General features: G+C 42.6%; 1 protein-coding gene across 47 annotated transcripts in view; it reads left to right on the plus strand.

Moving 5' to 3' along the window:
• The first annotated feature begins 11,615 nt into the window (after positions 1 to 11,615).
• The window catches only part of IFT81 (intraflagellar transport 81), a 90,173-nt gene continuing 80,349 nt past the window's right edge, over positions 11,616 to 21,439 (plus strand). For 17 of the 47 annotated variants that reach the window (XM_077954963.1, XM_077954924.1, XM_077954930.1 and 14 more), the window contains exons 1-5: positions 11,616 to 12,126; positions 14,359 to 14,523; positions 15,045 to 15,148; positions 15,934 to 16,114; positions 19,511 to 19,600. Coding sequence is in view for 43 of the 47 variants with exons in the window: in XM_077954924.1 (XP_077811050.1) it covers positions 14,380 to 14,523; positions 15,045 to 15,148; positions 15,934 to 16,114; positions 19,511 to 19,600 (519 nt within the window). In the remaining 4 variants the exon portion in view is untranslated. The remainder of the gene's footprint in view (positions 12,127 to 14,358; positions 14,524 to 15,044; positions 15,149 to 15,933; positions 16,115 to 19,510; positions 19,601 to 21,439) is intronic. The other 30 variants (XM_077954926.1, XM_077954923.1, XM_077954925.1 and 27 more) reach the window with 3 other exon arrangements.

The raw sequence follows: 21,439 nt of genomic DNA on the forward strand, positions 1-21,439 counted from the left end.
AAGAAAAGAAAAGGAAGGAAAGAGAGAGAGGAAGGAAGGAAGGAAGGAAAGGACGGGGAGGAAAGGAAGGAAGGGAAGGAAGGGAATTTTTTTTCCAAAAAATAAATAAATAATTGAGATGAGATTCACATAACATAAAACCAACCATTTTAAAGGGAACAATTCCATGGTAATTAGTACATTAACATATATCGTACAACCACCACCTCTATCTATTTCCAGAACATTTTCATCACCTCAAAAGGAAATGCCTTTTTTTTTGGAGACAGAGTCTTGCTCTGTCACCCAGGCTGGAGTGCAGTGGTACGATCTGGGCTCACTGTAACCTCCACCTCCTGGGTTCAAGCAATTCTTCTGCCTCAGCCTCCCAATTAGCTGGGATTATGGGCCTGCATCACCACACCCAGCTATTTTGTTTTGTATTTTTAGTAGAGACAGAGTTTTGCCATGTTGGTCAGGTTGGTCTCAAACTCCTGACCTCAAGTGATCTGCCTGCTATGGGCTCCCAAAGTGCTGGGATTATAGGTGTGAGCCACTGCAGTCGGCCTCAAAAGGAAATTCTGTACTGATTAAGCACTTGCTTTGCATTCTCCCCTCTGCCTGGCCCCTGGCAACCACCAGTCCACATTCTGTCTCTAGGGATTTGCCTATTCTGAGTGTTTCATATAACAGGAGTCATACAATGGGTGGCCTTTTGCATTTGGCTTGTTTTGCTCAGCACCATGTTTTCAAGGTTCATATATGCTATAGCATGGACCAGTACTTCATTTCTTTTTATGGCTGAATAATATTGTACTGTATGTATATACCAAGATTTGTTTATTCATTCACCCATTTCCCATTATTTTGAGTCGATCATTTAATCTAGCGCTCTCATAGACCTCGATTTGACGTCATCAGCCCCAGGAGGATGAGAAGGTCTTGGCAACATGAAAGACAAAGCCAGTTTATGCCTTGCTGCTCTTGTCCCCTCCCACCAACCTTCTCCTGCATGACTCTCAGCTTCCTGATGGCCCAAAATGCAGCTCCACTGCCGGTTACCCTTAAGTACTCCCCCTGAATTCTATAAATACACCAAACATTCAGCTGGGAGAAAAAGGAACTGGAAAGGCATCTGAAATGAAAACACACTTTTTTCCCCAGCATTGGCCAAGTGTTTTCTCTCCATCTTCCCCCTCTTAGATTTTGGGATAAGCGCTTGGATTTCAAACCATTAGCTGTACCTGGGTGTGAGAAGAGCTTCCTTGGCAAAGCCCTTCTAGGCAGAGAAGTCCAGGCACTGTGTTGATGTGGTCCCTCCCACACAGAAAATCCCTGTGCCTCCCACCTCAGCAGCCTGATTTATCGTTCTTTCGGTCTCTGCTGGGCCAGTTTGGAGCCAGTTTAGGAGGTTGATGAAAATGGCTTTGGAATCAGGCAGACCTATGTTTGAATTTGGCTCAGCCAGCTACCAGTTCTGCCACCTTGGGCCTCTGTTAACTCTCTAGGTCTCAATTTCCTTAATTATTAAATGGAAAAAAAATAATACTGTGGCTGGGTGTGGTGGTTCACGCCTGTAATCCCAGCACCTTGGGAGGCCAAGGTGGGAGAATTGCTTGAGCCCAGGAGTTCAAGACCAGCTCGGGCAACATAGTGAGACCCTGTCTCTAAAGAAAATGCAAAAATTAGCCAGGCATGGTGGTGCTTGCTTGTAGTCCCAGTTATTCAGGAGGCTGAAGCAGAAGGATCTCTTGAGCCCAGGAGGTCGAGGCTGCAGTGAGCCATGATCACACCACTGCACTCCAGTCTGGGTGACAAAGTGAGACTGTCTAGAAAAAGAAAAACAAAAAACTGTCCTTGCAGACTTGTTGTGAAGATTAAATGAGATTATATAGGTCCAGGCAGTGTGCCGAAATGAAATTAGGCCTAACTCACATAATGCCTGGAAATTCAGCTACAACAGAGCAAGGGCAGCTTGGAAGACATGGGGCTGGATTTGCTGACCCCACAAGGCCTGACTGCCCATCACTTTGATTGTGTAATTTTATCTATAAAGTCAGTCTGCCCCTCCAGATCCACACTGCTGTCACCTTTTTAAAAATTAAATTAATTTTTTTTTTTTTTTTTTTTTTTTTTTTTTTTGAGACAGAGTCTCACTCTGTCACCCAGGCTGGAGTGGCGCAATCTTGACTCACTACAACCTCCATCTCCTGGGCTCAAGCGATTCTCATGCCTCAGCCTCCCAAGTAGCTGGGATTACAGGCACGTGCCTGCCTGGCTAATTTTTGTATTTTTAGTAGAGACGGGGTTTCACCACGTTGGCCAGGCTGGTCTTGAATTCCTTACCTCAGGTGATCTGCCCACCTCGGCATCCCAAAGTTCTGGGATTACAGATGTGAGCCACTGTGCCTGGCCCCACTGCTGCCATCTTCCTCCTCCTCTTTGTCCAGGGAGGCGCATCTGTATGGATGACCTCAGGGGAGCTCCCTTTCCCTTTGGCTCGCTGTTGGGTTTAGTTAGTGAGGAGCCGGGCAAGAAGAGATCAGAGGATAGGAGAGTGGGATTGGGACTGGCTGTGTCAGAGGCTCTTGTTAGGCAACTGTCTCTGTAGGGCTGACCTGTCAGGCTTTTGGTGCTTGTCCTCTTCTCTTCCTGCTTCAGGCTTAGGAGCAGCAATGGCTGCCTTTTGTGCTAGTCTCTTGGTTGCTCTAAATACTGTCCACACCTTTATAAATAGCCCTTTTTAAAGCTATCCTCAATTGCCCAGAGTGTGCCATCTTTATCCTGCCAGGATGCTGACTAATACAGAGGTTATCAGCTTTGGTCCATGACTCAGATTTGCAAGAGGAAGGACATTATTTTATAACCAACTGAAATCCAATTCTGAGCCCCCATTCTGCTAGGTTGGAGAGAAATGTAGTATCATTTTGAGCATCCTGGGGGATACCAAGTCCCTGGGCTCTTTTGCAGTGATGTAGCTTTGGGCAACACCTGCAGTCTTCTGTCAGTGGCCCACACTAGTGACTGCTTGGTCACCCATCCTCCCAGGCTGTGGGTCCTTTCAGGTCCAATGGCATTCATCCTTCCATGTCAGGCCTGCGACAAAGAAAGCTTTGATCAGACTGGAAGGAACTGGACTTACGGTGTGGCCTCCTTAGGGTATTTCTCCCTTCCCAGGAGCTGCTCTGGACTTATCAACTTGTGACCCTTCCCACTCTCCGTAACATCTGTCTTTTCTCTTCCTACTCTCGTTTTGTCTCATTTTGTTTTGTTCTGTTTTGTGTTGTTTTGAGACAGGGTCTCCCTCTGTTGCCCAGGCTGAAGTGCAGTGGCACAATCCTGGCTCGCTACAGCCACAACTTCCTAGGCTCAAGGTATCCTCCAGCCTCAGCCTCCCCAATAGCCAAGACTACAGGTGCATGCCACCGCACCTGGCTAACTTTTCATTTTTTGTAGAGATAAGGGTCTCACTGTGTTGCCCAGGCTGGTCTCAAAACCTTGGACTCAAGTGATCCTCCCACCTTGGTCTCCCAAAGTACTGAAATTACAGGTCTCAACCTCCGCACCCGGCCCCATCTTACTCTTGAAGGAACTCCCCTCTCCACTCCCTGCCTGAGGACAACCAGTACAATTGCCCCTAAAGACTTCAGTTTTTCACACGCTTACAGGGTCTGTAGGAAGTACAGATGTACTGAGCGAAGTACAGCTGGATTTTCAACCCGCAGAAGTCAAGGCAATAAAAATTGTTTCAAGAGGATAGGAAACAGAAGGAGTACACACATAAATTAAAATTTGAATAAATTCTGACACATATTTGAAGTATTTAGCAAAGTTCCTGACATGTAGTAAGCACTCAGTAAGTGATGATATAATGATAATTTCAGCCCACTAAGAATGTTAGGTGCATCCTGGCTATGCACAGTGGCTCACACCTGTAATCTCAGCACTTTGGGAGGCCAAGGTGGGTGGATCACTTGAGGTCAGGAGTTTGAGACCAGCCTGAGCAACATAGTGAGACCTCACCTCAGGAAAAAAAAAAAAAAATTATCTGGATGTGGTGGCGCCACCTGTAGTCCCAACTTTTTGGAAGGCTGAGGCCAGGAGGTAGAGGCTGCTGTGAGTTATGATCACGCCACTGCACTCCAGCCTGGGTGACAGAGTGACACCCCATCACTGGAAAAAAAGTTAGATGCATCCTGTGTTTCAATCCATACTGATAACCAAGGAGTTAATATGAATTGCGTATTATTTTGGCTATTCTACATTGCCCATTAATCTCATCAGCAATTTGCAGCCTTTGTGGAGCATAGCACATTTGTAAATACAAAACCCATTTTATAAAAGTCATCTGAGAAAAATAATAGTACCAGGCACACATTTAAGAAGACCTCCGGAATCTCATCCATTTAAGTTGAATGTTTCACATATTATTTATCTTTTTATCTTTCAAGAAAGCACATTCTGCTACTAAACATCCCCACAAGATTAAATTGTCAGAACAGAGACCATTTAGGATATCTGCAAAATGCAATTCAGGTTTCCATTCAAATTTAATTTGTTTCCTCTCCAAGTAACCTAGATGGCAAAGGCATTAAATGACAATTAATGAATAACAGAATAACCCACTTCTGAATTTGTTCCTGCGTCTGGGTCATTTTTCCCAGTTTTAAAAGAATGAGATAAAGTGGGCAGCCTGCAGAATAGCCCCAGATGGGATAGCATCTTGAATCCTGGCACTCACTGAATACTCGTGCAGAATCCAGAAATATCTCATGGTCAGGATGAAAGGTCTAAATTTAATACCAAAAACAGAAAATTGGCTTGGCTTCCCTGTACTCTGCACAGGAAAGTTCTTGTTTGGAAGTTCTGAAATGAGAAGGGGTTGGAGACATTTTATTCATGGCCATCATCAGATGTTTGTGGGGGATCCGGAGGGGTCTGCTGTCATCCCAAGACCTCGTTCGGCCCACAATGGAAGACCACATTGAAGAAAGATAATTCGTGGAAGGAAATCAGGGAGAAGCTTCTCATTGATACAGATGCTCTCTGCCATGAGTGCAGGCTCATTCCTTCCTCTTCTGGTTTTTGTTATGCCGCTTTCCAGATTTACCAGCCTTCCCTGACCACCTGTGTGGGAAATCTACTGGTCTGGTTTGCATAGCATCTCTATCTCTGATAAGAGGATCCAGCACCTCCTTTGGCTTAGGAAGGGTCTGACACACTTCAGACCAATGAGAGTGGGCCCTGGAAATTTGCTGGAACTATTGGATTAAAAGTTCTGCCTTTTTCTTTTTCTTTCTTTTGTTTTTTATTTGAGATGGGATCTCACTCTGTCACCCAGGTTGGAGTGCAGAGAAGTGATCATGGTTCACTCCTGCCTGGACCTCCTGGGCTCAGGTGATCCTCCCACCTCAGCTTCCTGAGTAGGTGGGACCACAGGTTCGCCCCACCATGCTCAGCTAATTTAAAAAAAATTTTTGTATAGATGGGGTCATGCTGTGTTGGCCAGGCTGGTCTCAAACTCCTAGACACAAGCATCCTCCCACCTCAGCTTCCCAAAGTGCTGGAATTCAGGGGTGAGCTACACTGCACCTGGCCTAGGTTCTACTTTTATGGGGACTGCTAGGCTGGTAGAACATAAGCCTATGGCTACTAGCAGCTCATTCAGAAAAAGGAGGGGTCAGAGACAGAGATGGAGGGAGAAAGAATATCCAGATGATATCATTGAGCTCCTAGGTCAAGCCGTACCTGAAGGTAATAACATTCTTAGATTTCTGTGGCAGCCAAAGCAACTCCATCTTGGATGCTAATCCACCATGTTGATTTCTAATTAACCTCAGTTCCAGGAAGGTCACTAAGATTCCAAGTCTATCTACTGTTTATCTATTGTTCCTCGTTTAAGAGCACATACTCACTGTAAATCTTTCCCTTATGTCAAAGCAACCTTGATGTTATCATACTTATCATAAATCCTACCCTTAAGCATGTATCCTACACATCCCTTCTAAAGCACCTATACCCTTTCCCTGTGATATATAAGTTCTGGGTCTGGGAGGTGATGATTCTGGGACCCACCATCTTGTCTTGCTGTCACCTGAGACACAGACATGGCTTCTGTTCATAAGTCCCTATTAAATGTCTCTCTCTCTCTCTTTTTTCTTTTTTGATGGAGTCTTGCTCTGTCACCCAGGCTAGAGTGCAGCGGTACGATCTCGGCTCACTGCTACTCCTGGATTCAGGCAATTCTCGTGCCTCAGCCTCCCAAGTAACTGGGATTACAGGCATCTGCCACCATACCCAGCTAATTTTTTTTTTTTTTTTTTTTGGAGAGACAAGGTTTTACCATGTGGGCCAGGCTGGTCTTGAACTCCTGACCTCAAGTGATCCTCCTGCCTTGGCCTCCTAAAGTGCTGGGATTATGGGCATGAGCCACTGTGCCCAGCCTAAATGTCTCTTTCTAAGAAGCTGGATTTGTCAGCCTCTTTTTTTCACTTCTCAGCTTCCTCAGACCTTGGGAGTAGGTTTGCATAGGCCTGCTCACCTCAGAACAACTTCACAATTACATGAGATAAATCCTCTTCTCTTTATTTTTTATCTTATAACTAAACTGAGGCTTGAAAAATACACTTTATCAGGAGTAATTTCCTCCCTCTGAATAATCAGACCAAAGGTTCGAAACTGTGAATACTCCTTATTATCTACACAGTTAAATAAGGAGATAAGAAGGGGCAGCTTCAAGTTTTTCTCACCTCCTCCTCACCTCGCCTCACCCTCTCCTCCACTGGAAGATGGTGAACATTTGAAGCCCATCCATGCAAGCAGCATCTTGTTATCAGAGGGCTTCTGGTGAGAAACAGATTGGGGATTCTAGTGCTTTGGTAGCAAGGGATGAGTAGGTTTCAGTAACAGGTCCGTTACATTATAACCAAAAACTACTAAAGGCTCCACATCTTGGGTCCTGTAATCTACAACCATAGGTACCCAACAAGCCAAAAATTAACAAAAATAGAAAGGAAGAGACACTGTAAGAATGAATCCTTTCTGCAGTCCTGCTGATGTATATATCCTGCTCACCCAACCTAGGCAATGGAATCCTTATTCATAAGGGGGCGAAAGTGTGTATACAAATGTTCATAGCAGCATTATTCATAGTAGCAAAAAAGTGGAACCAACTCAAATGTCCAGGAATAGAAAATGCATAAACAAAATGTGGTCTATCCATAGAATGGAATTATTTGGCAATAAAAGGGAATGATGGGCCAGGCATGGTGGCTCACACCTGTAATCCCAGCACTTTGGGAGGCAGAGGTGGACAGATCATGTGAAGCTAGGAGTTCAAGACCAGCCTGGTCAACATGGCAAAACCCCGTCTGTACTAAAAATACAAAAAATTAGCCAGTTGTGGTGGCGCACACCTGTAGTTCCAGTTACTCAGGAGGCTGAGGCAGGAGAATCACTTGAACTCAGGAGGCTTGAACCCAGGAGGCAGTGGTTGCGGTGAGCCACGATCGTGCTACTGCACTCCAGCCTGGGAGACAGAGGGAGACTCCATCTTAAACGACAACAACAACAACAACAACAACAAAAACCGAGAATGATGTATTGATCCATGTTACTACATGGATGAACCTTAAAAACATTATACTAAGCAAAAGAAGCCAGACACAAAAGACCACATTTTGTATGATTTCATTTATATGAAATGTCCAGAAAAGGCCAATCCATAGAGATGGAAAGTAAATTAGTGGTTGCCTAGGGCTGTGAAATGGGGAGCTTTTCATTGTGAGGGTGATAGCTGAAGGGTACAGGGTTTCTTTTTGGTGTAATAAAAATGTTCTGGGATTAGATAGTGGTGATGGTTGCATAACTTTATGAATATGCTAAAAGCCATTGAATTGTACACTTTTTTTTTTTTTCAGACGGAGTCTCGCTCTGTCTCCCAGGTTTGAGTGCAGTGATGTGATCTTGGCTCACTGCAATCTCTGCCTCCTGGGCTCAAGTGATTCTCCTGTCTCAGCTTCTTGAGTAGCTGGGATTACAGGTGCCCACCACCATGTCTGGCTAATTTTATTTTATTTTTTTTTTGGTATTTTTAGTAGAGAAGGGATTTCATCATATTGACCAGGCTGGCCTTGAACTCCTGGCCTCAGGTGATCCACCCACCTTGGACTCCCAAAGTGCTGGGATTACAGGCATTAACCACCATGCCCAGCCTGAATTGTACACTTTAAATGAGTGAATTGTATGTATGTGAATTATATCTTAATAGCGCTGTTTCAAAAAGAGAGTGAGGAAGGAGTGGGAAGCTTTCAGAAAAGCTGTCACATATGGCTAGAACTTCCTGCCCTCTATTAAAAATGTCAAATATAGTTTAGCCAAAAGGCATTGTTGGGAGCTTACAGAGAAGACTCAACATAGCATCTAAGGCGGGAAAGAAAAGACTTCATGGGTGGCTCAGTTGGGAGGAGATCAGCAATGCCTCTGTTGTTGTGAAATTGTTGCTGAGAATTCCCTCTTAGACCCTTCAATGAATCCACCCAACGTTTTATCTTAAATGAATCAGGGGGCTGGGTGCAGTGGCTCACACCTGTAATCCAATCACTTTGGGAGGCTGAGACAGGAGAATTGCTTGAGCCCAGGAGGTGGAGGCTGCAGTGAGCTGAGATCGCACCACTACACTCCAGCCTGGGCGACAGAGTGAGACTCCATCTCCCAACACACACACACACACACACACACACACACACACACACAGAATCAGGGAGTGGTAGCTAATCTTCCTTTGGCCTGGGGACCCAATATATGCAGGTCTCTTTTTTACTGTAAGTTGGAACGTAAATTTTTCAATATACAGATTCCAGGAAGCATGCTGACTGGCTTCAAGTTCTTCCCTGTGTTCCAGAGCAACCATATTAAGCATAAAATCTATTCAAGTTTTAGTCCAAAGAGTGGATCCTCTTGCTTATTTGAATTTAGACAGGATTGCAGTCTCATAACTGAAAGGTATAGTGTTTGTAGACCAGTGGCAACAGAGAGAGGAGGAACTAAAAGCTATTAGATAAACCACTCCTATCTAGGATTTCTATAGCCTATACCCATAAACCCTATAGAAGGTGCAAATCTAACCCATCTTTTCTTTCCTTTCCTTTTTTTTTTTTTTTTTTTTTTTTTGAGACAGAGTCTCACTCTGTTGCCCAGACTGGAGTGCAATGACATGATCTTGGCTCACTGCAACCTCTGCCTCCCAAGTTCAAGTGATTCTCCTGCCTCAGCCTCCCAAATAACTGGGATTACAGGCATGCGCCACCACGTCCAGCTAATTTTTGTATTTTTAATAGAGATGAAATTTCACCATGTTGGCCAGGCTGGTCCTGAACTCCTGATCGGAGTGATTGGCCCATCTCAGCCTCCCAAAGTGCTGGGATTACAGGCATAAGCCATCGTGTCTGGCAAACCATCTTATTTTAAAATTTTTATTTAACAAAATGTTTACTTCTTCTTTTTGTTTTTCTTTCTTTCTTTCTTTTTTTTTAAAGACGGGGTCTCACTATGTTGCTCAGGCTGGACTTGAACTCCTGGGCTCAAACTATCCTCCCACCTCAGCCTTGCAGAGTGCTGAGATTACAGGCTTGAGCCAGTATGTACAGACTCATTTTTTAAAAAAGAAAAAACATAAATGTCTTCAGTGCTTCCCAATGTTGGGCACTGTTCTAATCACTTTACCCATATCAACTCACTTAATCCTCATGTCAGCCTTATTGAGGAAGGTTTTATTATAGCCATGTTTTACAGATGAGGAAGGTTAGCAAGATGAAGAGAGGGTATACAATGGCAGATACAGAATTCAAACCCAGGTAGCCAGGGATGTCTCCTAACACACCCACCAGGATCAATGAATTATATAATCCTTTCTACAAATCTTGTATTGTTTCTCTCAGGATTACATAAGTTACTTAATTTTTTGAGGTTTTAAGTGTTGCCTCCCCTAATTGGTTGTGAGCATTCTGTGGGGCAGGGCCAGTTTTAGTTTCTCTCCAAGAGCCCTGCAGGGTACCTACCCTTGATATTTCAACAGTCAGAGGGCAGCCAACAATGGGACTGTTCTTGGAGTGTTGTGTTGCCCCTGCCCAAAGCACTCTCCCTTTTCCTGTTTGGCTAATTTTTACTGATCTTTTTTAAGAGATGGGGGTCTCACTCTGTTGCCCAGCCTGGAGTGCAGTGGTACCACTCCAGGCCAATTTTTACTTTTAATTTTTTGTAGAGAAAGGGTCTTGCTCTGTTACCCAGGCGGGTCCTGAACTCCTGGGCTCAAAGTTATCTTGTTGCCTTGGCCTCTCAAAGTGCTGGGATTACAGGTGTGAGCCACAGTGCCAGGCCTAATTTTTACTGATCCTTAAACATCACTCCATTTGACAGAAGCTTTCCCGATGGTATGGCCCCTTTGGCACCTCCCTCCTCAAATAAACTTGAGGCCCTTAATCTGGGCTCCTAATCATTGGCTTCTCTTGTTACAGAATTTATCTCAGTTGTATTGGTGTTGCCCCTTTAATAATCTCTGCCAGCACTAGACTGTCAGCTCCATGAGGGCAGGGGCCAGGTACGTCCTGCTTTTCTGCATTCCCAGCAGCACGTACAGTACAGGGCATATAGGAAATGCCTAATACGTAATCTGTTATTTTTTGTTGCGGTAGGTCTGATGCTAAAGCTATAGTTGGTTTCTCCTATGCTGTTTGAGCAGGCAACTAAGTTTTCAAGGTATCAATAATTTGATTTTTTTTTCCTTCTCTTTCTTTCGTTGCCAGCTGATATCACAAAGTATCATGGTCTCTAGTCTAATAGAGATTGGTTCAAAATACTATTTGCCAACTAAAGTCTCCCACAAACCCGCTAGTGCAAATTCCAGTAGACTTTTAAACCTCATCAGTGACTGGGCACAAAGATCTCCCTGCCTCCTGCATGGGATGTGAACTCCATGAAGACCACAAGGATTGAATTTATTTCTGCAGGCACCTAAAGAGAGCCCACTCAGAAGCCAAAGGAACCTTAGGACACTTAGTTCTCCTGCACCCCCTTTCAGGCTCTCAGCATATTCAAAACGTACTGGGTTAAAAAAAATTAATTCCCAGTTCAGGTAATGTGGCCCAGTAATGTGACACCGAAGCTGAAATCTCTATGATGAATGTGTCTTCTTTTAATCCTGCCAGAGCCTCACTACAATTGTTCCTATGCATAACCTAATTTGGAGATTCTTATGTCAAAAACCTAAATTTGAAGCACAGGCCAAATGCTTGCTCATCCCAACCCCTCTACCACCCAGCCCTGCCTCAAAAACAAACAAAAATCATCACCTACGTTTGGCGCATGAATGCATGCATGAATGAATAAATGAATGAATGAATGAAACAGCACACGCATTTAACATAGGTTAATCATGCAGACAGTATTTTGTAAACTGCGAAGTACAGGACTTTCGGGAAGGTTATTGTAGCGCGTCTAGGTCGGAATAACAGTCCCAAAGGGCCAACTTGGCAAGTAAGCCCAGCGCCTGTCAGACCCTAACCGACCCAGGCCCCGCCCCCAGCTCGCGCGCGCGCGCGCGCGCCCGGTTCCCCGGAAGTGACGTAACTCCACGGCCTAGCAACCGTTGCCAAGGAGCTCGACTCTAGGAGCCGTCTAGAGCCCGGGCGCCTCCTGGGGGGTGGGGAAACGGTTTCGTGAGGAGGATTTGAGGTAACCTCGCCAACTCGCGGTCGGAAACTCCGCTGAACCCCGAAATAGGAGAGTAATCCCGTCCTCTCTCGATCCCGATGCAGCACCTCGCAAGTGGAAGGGGTCGTCGCGGTTAAGCCCTCGGATAGGGGATCGGGGCCCTGCTGGGATTCGCGCGGATCCAGGCCGCTCCCGGGCGGGGTGTACTGTCGAGCGGCCCAGGGCAGCCCCCGCTAGAGGCCCGGTTGGGAGTGGGGTCCCCTGTCCCCTGTCCCGAGCTCGAGGAGGGGGACACTATTTCTGGGACTCCCAGGAGGCTGCGGGTCGGCGCTCGTGCCAGCCTGCGACCCGGGCAGCACGGTTTCTGTCCCAAATTGTGCCAGAGAACACGCACGTCCTGGTTTTCATTGTTCCCCGCCCCCTGCGACTCGTTTGTGGGTGAGTGCTTGGGAATTAGCGCGGCGACTTCGCGCTAGAAGAGGGACAGTAATTGCTTTTGCTAATTTTAGAGCGCAGAGCCCTCTGGGCACAGGTAGCCTGCCTGTTCAGTACACCTTTGTCCTTATTGAGTGACCATTTGCAGGCTGGTGGGCGACTTGGGGGGAACCCAACTAGTTTATTTTGCCTTCCTGGAAACGTTGTACTGTTTATCCAGTTTTTTCTTTTTTTTTTTAAGGGAAAAAAGAATAGACCTATAGATACTTTCTAAATCATTTAAAATGAAATATATATTTCTGCACGCAAAGATTATGATGTGGACTTTTACTTAAAATACTTTAAACAATGGAAAACTTGCACTTCCAATGTGGATTTTAAAAAAAGAAACTTATTTAAAGGTTTTCCTTTTATAGCTTAAAGGAAACCTCAGATTTATTATAAGCCATGGTGGTTATCCTTCCTATCCTCTTTTGACTTATTTCTTAGCAATAATAATTATTTGTGCATAATTTTTCATCATGGTGGAGAAATGATCATATCCTTTTTTCCTTTTTTTTTTTCTTTTTGTTGAATGGGAGTCTTGCTCTGTCCCCTGGGCTGGAATGCAGTGGCCCGATCTCGGCTCACTGCAACCTCCACCTCCCGGGTTCAAGCGACTCTTTTGCCTCAGCCTCCTTGTAGCTGGGACTACCGGCGCCCGCCACCACACCTGGCTAATTTTTGTATTTTTAGTAGAGACTGGGTTTCACCATGTTGGCCAGGCTGGCCTCGAACTCCTGACCTCAAGTGATCCGCCTGCCTCGGCCTCCCAAAGTGCTGGGATTACAGGAATGAGTGACAGCTCCCAGCAGCAATTTATTTTTAAATTTATTCTTAATCGTTAAAGTTAAAGCATTTACCTAAGTAAAGCTGTTTCAGCAGTTAAGAAATCAGATATTCAATTTTTTAAAAAGTTACGATCTTTCTCACTGCCAGCCTGATTTCCTTTAGATTTAGGCTTATGTTGTTTCTGGCCTTTTGCCTGTGAAAAAGTTTATTCAAGCTAGTGGAAGGAATCACCGTTTTAGACAGTGGATGTTCAAAAATGGAATTGGACACAGATACGGAATTTACAGTTTAGCAGGGAAGAGAAGATGTGTACCTAAAGAACTAGCACAAGATCAAAAGTCATGCTAGGAGAGAAGCACAGTTTAAGTGTGGTCAGCTATGGAGGACAGGTGTTGGCACTGCTGCAGAACCTGGAGGATAGCTTGAGAAAGATTTCCTGGGGGAACTGGCATTTGGTGGGCATGGCTTGAAAGATGGTTGGGGGGTTTGCACCTCTCGAGATGAAGGAGGGGTGAGCAGTCATTTTAGGCAGAGGAAGCAACATTAACTAAAGGCAGAGTGATAGAAAAACTAAGGAGCAGTGACTGTTTCAATAGGCTGAACTTTGAAGGGGTAGAAAGGTAACAATTTGGAAATAAAGTTGGAAAGGGATAAGTTATGCCAGATCATAAAGAGTCTCAAAATCCAAGAAGTTTGAGCTGTATTTTGTGTGCGATAAGGAGCCTACAGATGATTTGGAATGGGAAGAGGTGGAGACCAGAGAACAAGAGGCTGTTGCCTCATTGAAGGCCAAAGGAAATGAAGGCCTGAGTTACTCTAGGGTGGCAGAGTGGATGCCTACTGGCCACACCAATAACAGAAATGGATGAAGGGTACTTGAAGTGTGCAGCTTCTATTCAGCTGCAGTTGGTTGTGGGCATACACAAATGTGGGCCCACGGTTGCCAGATCTGATTTTCAAGAGAAACTGGAAATATAGATTTTAAAGTAAAAATCTCTCAATATTTTTTGGGAGATTTGGGAGAAACATCTGTTAGGCTTGCAGACAGGCTCCTAAAAATTAGGAGCATATTTAATTCCTGGGTAGAAATTATGCACCTGCATGGGAAAGATGTTGATGTAGGTGGGATTTATTATTCATTTGTCCACATTAACTCAGATGATTACTGTTACACCAGATGCATGTACAAAGCATTTGATGTTAAAATTAACAGTATATACTGCAGTTTTCATAATAAAGCCATTATACTTGGATTTCTTTCAACAAAATAACCCTTTTCACAGCATTTTGTATGTCATGCAGACTTATACTTTTCATGCCTACGTTGTGTGAACTTAATTCTGGTTTTTACCCAGGACTTTTGTTACCAGTATTGAGGATTTTTTTTCTATTTTTACTTTTTAGTTAAAATTATAAGACCTAATTATGAGTGATCAAATTAAATTCATTGTGGACAGTCTCAATAAGGAGCCCTTTAGGAAGAACTATAATTTAATCACGTTTGATTCCTTGGAGCCAATGCAACTATTACAAGTTCTCAGTGATGTTCTGGCTGAGATTGACCCAAAGGTAAGAGTTTTCTCTTTCTTTTTGATGGGTAGCAGAAAGCCAGTTTCTGCCTCTAAATAGTTGTGAGTCTTGGGCAAATTATTTAACCTCTCTGAGCCTTATTTTCCATGTCTGTAAAGTAATAGTAAATGATGCATAACATTTCTCTGCTAGCTCAAAAATAAATTATCTATTAGTACCTTATTTAGAAATTATTTCTCTACTTCCAGACATAAATAGGTTTGGTTAGGGAATGAAAATGCTTTTACAAAAGGTTTTATTGTATTGCAAGTTAGTTCATGTCTCTCATACACTGGTCCATTCCACTGGATACTTTTTTTGAAGCTTAACATTCTTAATATGAATCTTGATCTGACTTGGGTGTACCCTCACTTGGAATCTGGGGACCTCCATCCTTAATTTGTTTTATGAAGAGACCATTGTGCTGTTAAGCTCTAGCAGAACAATTTTGTCAGTGAGTTTAAATATTGTCCTTTGTTACGTATACAGCAATAACATTTTTTTTTCAATTTCTTTGTTAGCAACTTGTGGATTTAAGAGAGGAGATGCCAGAGCAGACAGCCAAACGAATGTTGAGCCTTCTTGGTATTCTTAAATACAAACCTTCAGGAAATGCCACAGACATGTAAGAATCTGATCACGTATTGAGTTTTTAAAATTATGCTTTAATATCCAAACCTTCATATACTGCACTCAATCTTTTTAGGTAATACCTGGTTTCCCTCATTTGATGGCCTGAGAACATCACTGAGTTTCAAAATAATCTTAAACCTTCTATAACCAAACTCAAAAGTCTTAAGTGGATCAGTTCTTTCCCTTAATCAAGCTGTCTGGTAAATCCACTATACCATTTTATCCTTTATCTGCCATCCTAGATAAAAACAGCTTAAACACAACTTACTTGGATACACCAATGAGATATTGAGGGCCTGATTTTTCTAATTTTCTAACTAATGTACAGACTGACTTTAGAATAGCCTTGGGGCCATGCATGGTAGCTCACGCCTGTAATCCTAGCACTTTGAGAGGCCAAGGTGGGAGGATGGCTTGAGCTCAGGAGTTCGAGACCAGCCTGGGCAACATGGCGAAATGCTGTCTCTACAAAAAAATACAACAGCAGAAAATCAGCTGGGCATGGAGGTTGGTGCCTCTAGTCCCAGCTACTTGGGAGGCTAAGGTGGGAGGATCACCTGAGCCAGGAGGTTAAGGCTTCGGTGAGCTGTGTTATGCTCCAGCCTGGGCAATAAAGTGAGACCCTGTCTCAAAAAAAAATAAAATTCCTTGGGTTTATCTTTTTTAAAAAGTTGCAGAAAGCAATTTGGACATTGTAAATCAGCTTTTGAGAAAATGCTGTCTCTCTTCAAAGTTTACTGTTAAGTGTGTGTGTGTTTGTGTGTGTTTCTCTCTTAGGAGTACTTTTCGTCAGGGTTTGGTGATTGGAAGTAAACCTGTAATTTACCCAGTGCTCCACTGGCTTCTTCAGAGGACTAATGAACTGAAGAAAAGAGCATATTTAGCTCGTTTTTTAATAAAACTTGAGGTACCAAGTGAGTTTCTTCAGGATGAAACTGTGGCTGACACCAATAAACAGGTAAACAATACATAAATGGTACATTGAAACTGTAATGGATTTCAAGGTGTACATATTCAAATACATGTTACTCTTTTTTTCATTTGCTGTCTTTATAGTTCCAAGTGGCACAAGAAGATAAAACTGTATCAGCTAATGTTCAACTATGGCCACATCTCAAGATAATGGCTTTTGCACACAAATACTGTTTTAGTGATAGGAGTATGTGAATAGGAAAAAAACAAACCTGATACTAAGATTTTAGAATAATTTATTACTTAGCAGTTGTGGGTAAATAGGATCCTGGGTTAAGTCTGCACAGCGCTTTGTTCATCAGTAAGGTGACTACATAGTTTTTTATCCAAATTAGAGAGAAACAGACTATCATAACATTTAAACACCAAGAAAAATGGTTTAAATTGACACTATCCCAGGCAAATTGGGACATGTGAGCTCCTGAAAAGAAGCAGGCAAAGAACCTAGGCTGGCAGTCTCAAAGGACTTCCTAATCAGACAAAGCGTAGAGATAGATTCCGGAGTTTGAAATCTCAGTGCATCTTTCTTGCCAGAGTTTTGGAGTAACATTAGGTTCTGGCATAAGGTCTTAAAGCTCTTGAGTACTGAGGATTCTGGCTGGTCTGGCTTCTGATCCTGAGATCCCTGAGTACATTGCTGGCCAAAGAAAGTAGAGAGAAAGTAATTAGGCTTAGATTTAAAAGGACTTTGATTTTTTTTTTTTTTAAGTGCTTCTGTTCAGTGTTTCACACTTTTATTCCACAGCACTTACATAGACTGATTTGTGCCAAATTGTTGTGAACAGTTTGTCAATCTGTTTTTCCCAATATATTCTGAGGCTCATAGAGACAGGTGTAATGTCTTACCCATCTTTATTTTCTTCCAGACTTTGTATATAGTCACTTCTAATGTGGGCTCAATATTTAGATTGAATCACAGTAACCAACTGAATATTTTTATTTTTATCCATGTATTTTGCTATTTTGGGTGGACATGGCAGTAACTCAAAATAGAGTCAATATTGATCTCTTAAGACAGTATTTATGCAAATAATTATGTCAGATGTCACAGTAGATGCCATGGGAGAAGCCCAGCAGAATGAGACCACCTGTCCTTACCTTTGAATATTTTACACAATGTGGGAAATAGAGAAGTGTAAATGTGTACTTTCTCCTTCTTAGGCTCCCACCATCAATAAATCTGATAAAAATTAATTTATCTACAGGAAGTTGATTAAGTCTTTTTTTTTTTTTTTTTTTTCCAAGACAGAGTCTTGCTCTGTTGGCCAGGCTGGATGGAGTGCAGTGGTGTGATCTCGGCTCACTGCAACCTCTGCCTCCTGGGTTCAAGCGATTCTCCTGCCTCAGCCTCCCGATAGCTGGGATTACAGGTGCCCACCACCACACCCAGCTAATCTTTGTATTTTTAGTAGAGATGGGGTTTCACTATGTTGGCCAGGCTGGTCTTGAACTCCTGACCTCGTGATCTGCCCAACTTGGCTCCCAAAGTGTTGGGATTACAGTCGTGAGCCACAGTGCCCGACCTGATTAAGTCTTTGCTAAATATGCTCAGCTAGTTAATGAAATAATTAATGGTAATAAAGACATACTTGTTCTTGAAGCATATCTGACAGGTATCTCTCTGTCTCTCTCTCTCTCTGTATATATACATTATATATATGAGAAAGAGATATACACACAATGATTTACAGTGTATAATGATTTACACATTTAGCCAGTCATTTCAGGAATCCTAATGAAAATACATATTATCTTTTGGAATGAAGAGTCTTATAATTAATAATTTATAGATTTGTAAGATATGATCAATCAAGAAAAATATTATTCCTGTCATTCCCCATCAAAATAACTTTTTGGCCAGGCATAGTGTCTCATGCCTTTAATCCTAGCACTTTGGGAGGCCAAGGCAGGCAGATTGCTTGAGCTCAAGAGTTGGAGACCAGCCTGGGCAACATGGTGAAACTCATCTCTACAAAAAATTTAAAAAATTAGCCCGGCATGGTGACATAAGCTTGTAGTCCCAACTACTTGGGAAACTGAGGTGGTAGGATCACCTAAGCCCAGGGAGGTCGAGGCTGCAATGAGCTGTGATCGCACCACTGCACTCCAGCCAGGGTGACAGAGTAAGACCCTGTCTCTAAAACAACAACAACAAAAAGACTATTTTAAAAAATGTTTAGGTAACAGGATTTTTTTCATTCATTCAATTACTTTTCTTTATTTGAGACAGACTCTCGCTCTGTCACCCAGGCTGGAGTACAGTGGCACGATCTCGGCTTACTGCAATCTCCGCTTCCCAGGTTCAAGCAATCTCCTGCCTCAGCCTCCTGAGTAGCTGGGATTACAGGTGTGTGCCACTGTGCCCAGTTAATTTTTTGTATTTTTAGTAGAGATGGGGTTTCACCATGTTGGCCAGGCTGGTCTTGAACTCCTGACCTCAAGTGATCCATCTGCCTCAGTATCCCAAAGTGCTAGGATTACAGGTGTGAGCCACCGCACCTAGCCCATTCAACTACTTTATATTAAACACCTCCATGGGTTATGCACTGTGCTAGGCCCCAGGGATACAAGGGTGTACACAATGAATATGATTCTTTTCCTCTTGGCTCTCACTATATGATGGAGGGAGACAGACAGGAAATCATAATAGTCAGTTATAATTGTACTTGATATCTACTCTGATAGGATAGGTAAAGAGCCAGAGAAGGCTTCCCTGAGAATAGTGGAATCTATGTGAAGACTTGAAGGATGAATAGGAGTTGCTTAAGTTATGGGTGAAGGAGTCATAGATGTATAAGCTGGACATGAGAGCTTGGAATGTTCCGGGACTCAGACATCAACATAGCTAGAGTGTAGAGTGTGAAGTAGGAAAGTAACCAGAAATGAAGATAGAGAAGTATTTAGTGTTAAGATGGTAGAGATGTACTTTTTTGTATCCTATATAAATGTATAAGGATATGTTTTTGTGTTTTTAATGGTGTTCTTACAATGACTTGTTATTGCTGTAAGTTAATAGATAACCTGATTAAGAAAACTCTATGGCTCACGCCTGTAATCCCAGCACTTTGGGAGGCCAAAGCAAGTGGATCACGAGTCAGGAGTTCAAGACCAGCCTGACCAACATGGTGAAACCCCGTGTCTACTAGAAATACAAAAATTAGCCAAGCGCGGTGGCACATGCATGTAATCCCAGCCACTCAGGAGGCTGAGGCAGGAGAATCGCTTGAACCCAGGAGGCGGAGGTTGCAGTGAGCCGAGATTGTGCCACTGCACTCCAGGCTGGGTAACATAGCAAGAGTCTGTCTCAAAAAAAAAAAAAAAAAAAAAGAAAACTCAACTGGATCTAGTTATTAGTTTACAATTTATTAACTTATTCTTTTAGTATGAAGAGTTAATGGAAGCCTTTAAAACTTTGCATAAAGAATATGAGCAGCTCAAAGCATCTGGATTTTCTACAGCAGAAATAAGAAAGGTAAAGGAAAGAAAACATAGTAACAATTTTTTTGGGATTTGAATAATATTGGATTTAGCATTTTTGTTTTTAATTAATTCAGTATGAGTCTTAAGACTATATGGAGACTGTGATAGCAAATGGTACATTTTACTTTGTGGGACCTTTGGTAGTTCCTTACTGATGAAATTGATGAGACTGGGGTAAATTCACAATGAGTAGTTCCTTATAGTACGGAAGAAAAGTGATATATGTCCATCTACTATTCCTCCATTATGTCCTGTAAGTAAACCAGAATAATGACAAGAACCTAGAGTCTGTATTTTAATTTCATTCATTATTACTAAAGTTTTCTCTCTCTCTCTTTTTTTTTTTTTTTTTTTTTGAGACAGGGTTTCACTCTGTTAACCAGCCTGGAGTACAGTGATGTGATCACAGCTCACTGCAGTCTCTACATCCCAAGTTCAAATGATCCACCTGCCTGAGCCTCCTGAGTAGCTGGGATTACAGGCAGGCACCACCATGCCCAGCTAATTTTTGTATTTTTTTTGTAGTGACGGGATTTTGCCATGTTGCCCAGGTTGGTCTTGACCTCTTGGGCTCAAGCTATCCTCCTACCTTGGCCTCTCAAAGTACCGGGATTATAGGCATGAGCCACTACTGCAACTAGCTTCTATTTCTTGTTTAATCATATTTTCTAAATTTTCTACGAAGCATATGTTCAGGAGTACTTTAGTAGGCCAGGTGTGGTAGCTCATGCCTGTAATCCAAACACTTTGGGTGGCTGAGGCTGGAGGATCATTTGAGCCCAAGAGTTTGAGACCAGCTTGGGCAAGATGGCAAGATTCTGTCTCAAGAAAAAAAAATTAGCAGGCATGGTGGTGCTCGCCTGTAGTCCCAGCTACTCAGGAAGCTGAGGCAGGAGGATCACTTGAGCCTAGGAGTTCAAGGCTGCAGTGAGCTGTGATCATACCACTGCACTCTAGGTGGGTGACAGAGTGAGTCTTTGTCTCAAAAATAAATAAATAAATAAATAAATAATAATTCACTCATAATCTCATTCTCTAGAGACAACTATGGTTTGACATTTTGATAAATATATTTAAATCTTTTTCTTGGTATTCTGTAGATAAATGTTGTAATCTGCCTCTTTCAAGTAATGTCATATCATGACTTTTTCTCATGTCATTAAACATTCTTCTGCATAATTTTTAATGACTTTCATTGTATTATGCAGTAATTTATTTAACAATCCTCATACATTTTGGTCATTTCGAAATTTTAGGTGTAACTCTATAAAGATTAATGAGAATCTTTATAGAGGATGTCTTTTCATGAATGTTTTATCTGGACAAATCATCAGATATAAAATTACTGGGCTAGAAGGGATGAACATTTATTTTAACACTTTTTTTTTTTTTGAGACAGAGTCTCACTCTGTCACCCAGGCTGGAGTGCAATGGCACAATCTTGGCTCACTGCAACCTCCACCCCCTGGGGTCGAGCGATTCTCCTGCCTCAGCCTTCTAAGTAGCTGGGATTACAGGCACTTGCCACCATGCCCGGCTAATTTTGTATTTTTAGTAGAGACAAAGTTTCAACATGTTGGCCAGGCTGTATTTTAAGACTTTTGATATTGTTCTTCAGTACAATGCTATCAGTAATGAGTAAGAGTGCCCATTATTCCAAATTCTATCAATATTGACTACCATGTATATTTACATGGTAAATGTACAGTAACTTTACTGTTACTGTGATAGTTAAGCTATTACTTTTTTAGATTTAGGAAGAGGTTTTTTTATTTGTTTGCTTTTATAACAAAATACTATGAAGCTGGTTAATAGGAAGGAAGTTTATTTT

This window comes from Macaca mulatta, chromosome 11 (assembly GCF_049350105.2).
Source record: "Macaca mulatta isolate MMU2019108-1 chromosome 11, T2T-MMU8v2.0, whole genome shotgun sequence".
NCBI lineage: Eukaryota > Metazoa > Chordata > Mammalia > Primates > Cercopithecidae > Macaca > Macaca mulatta.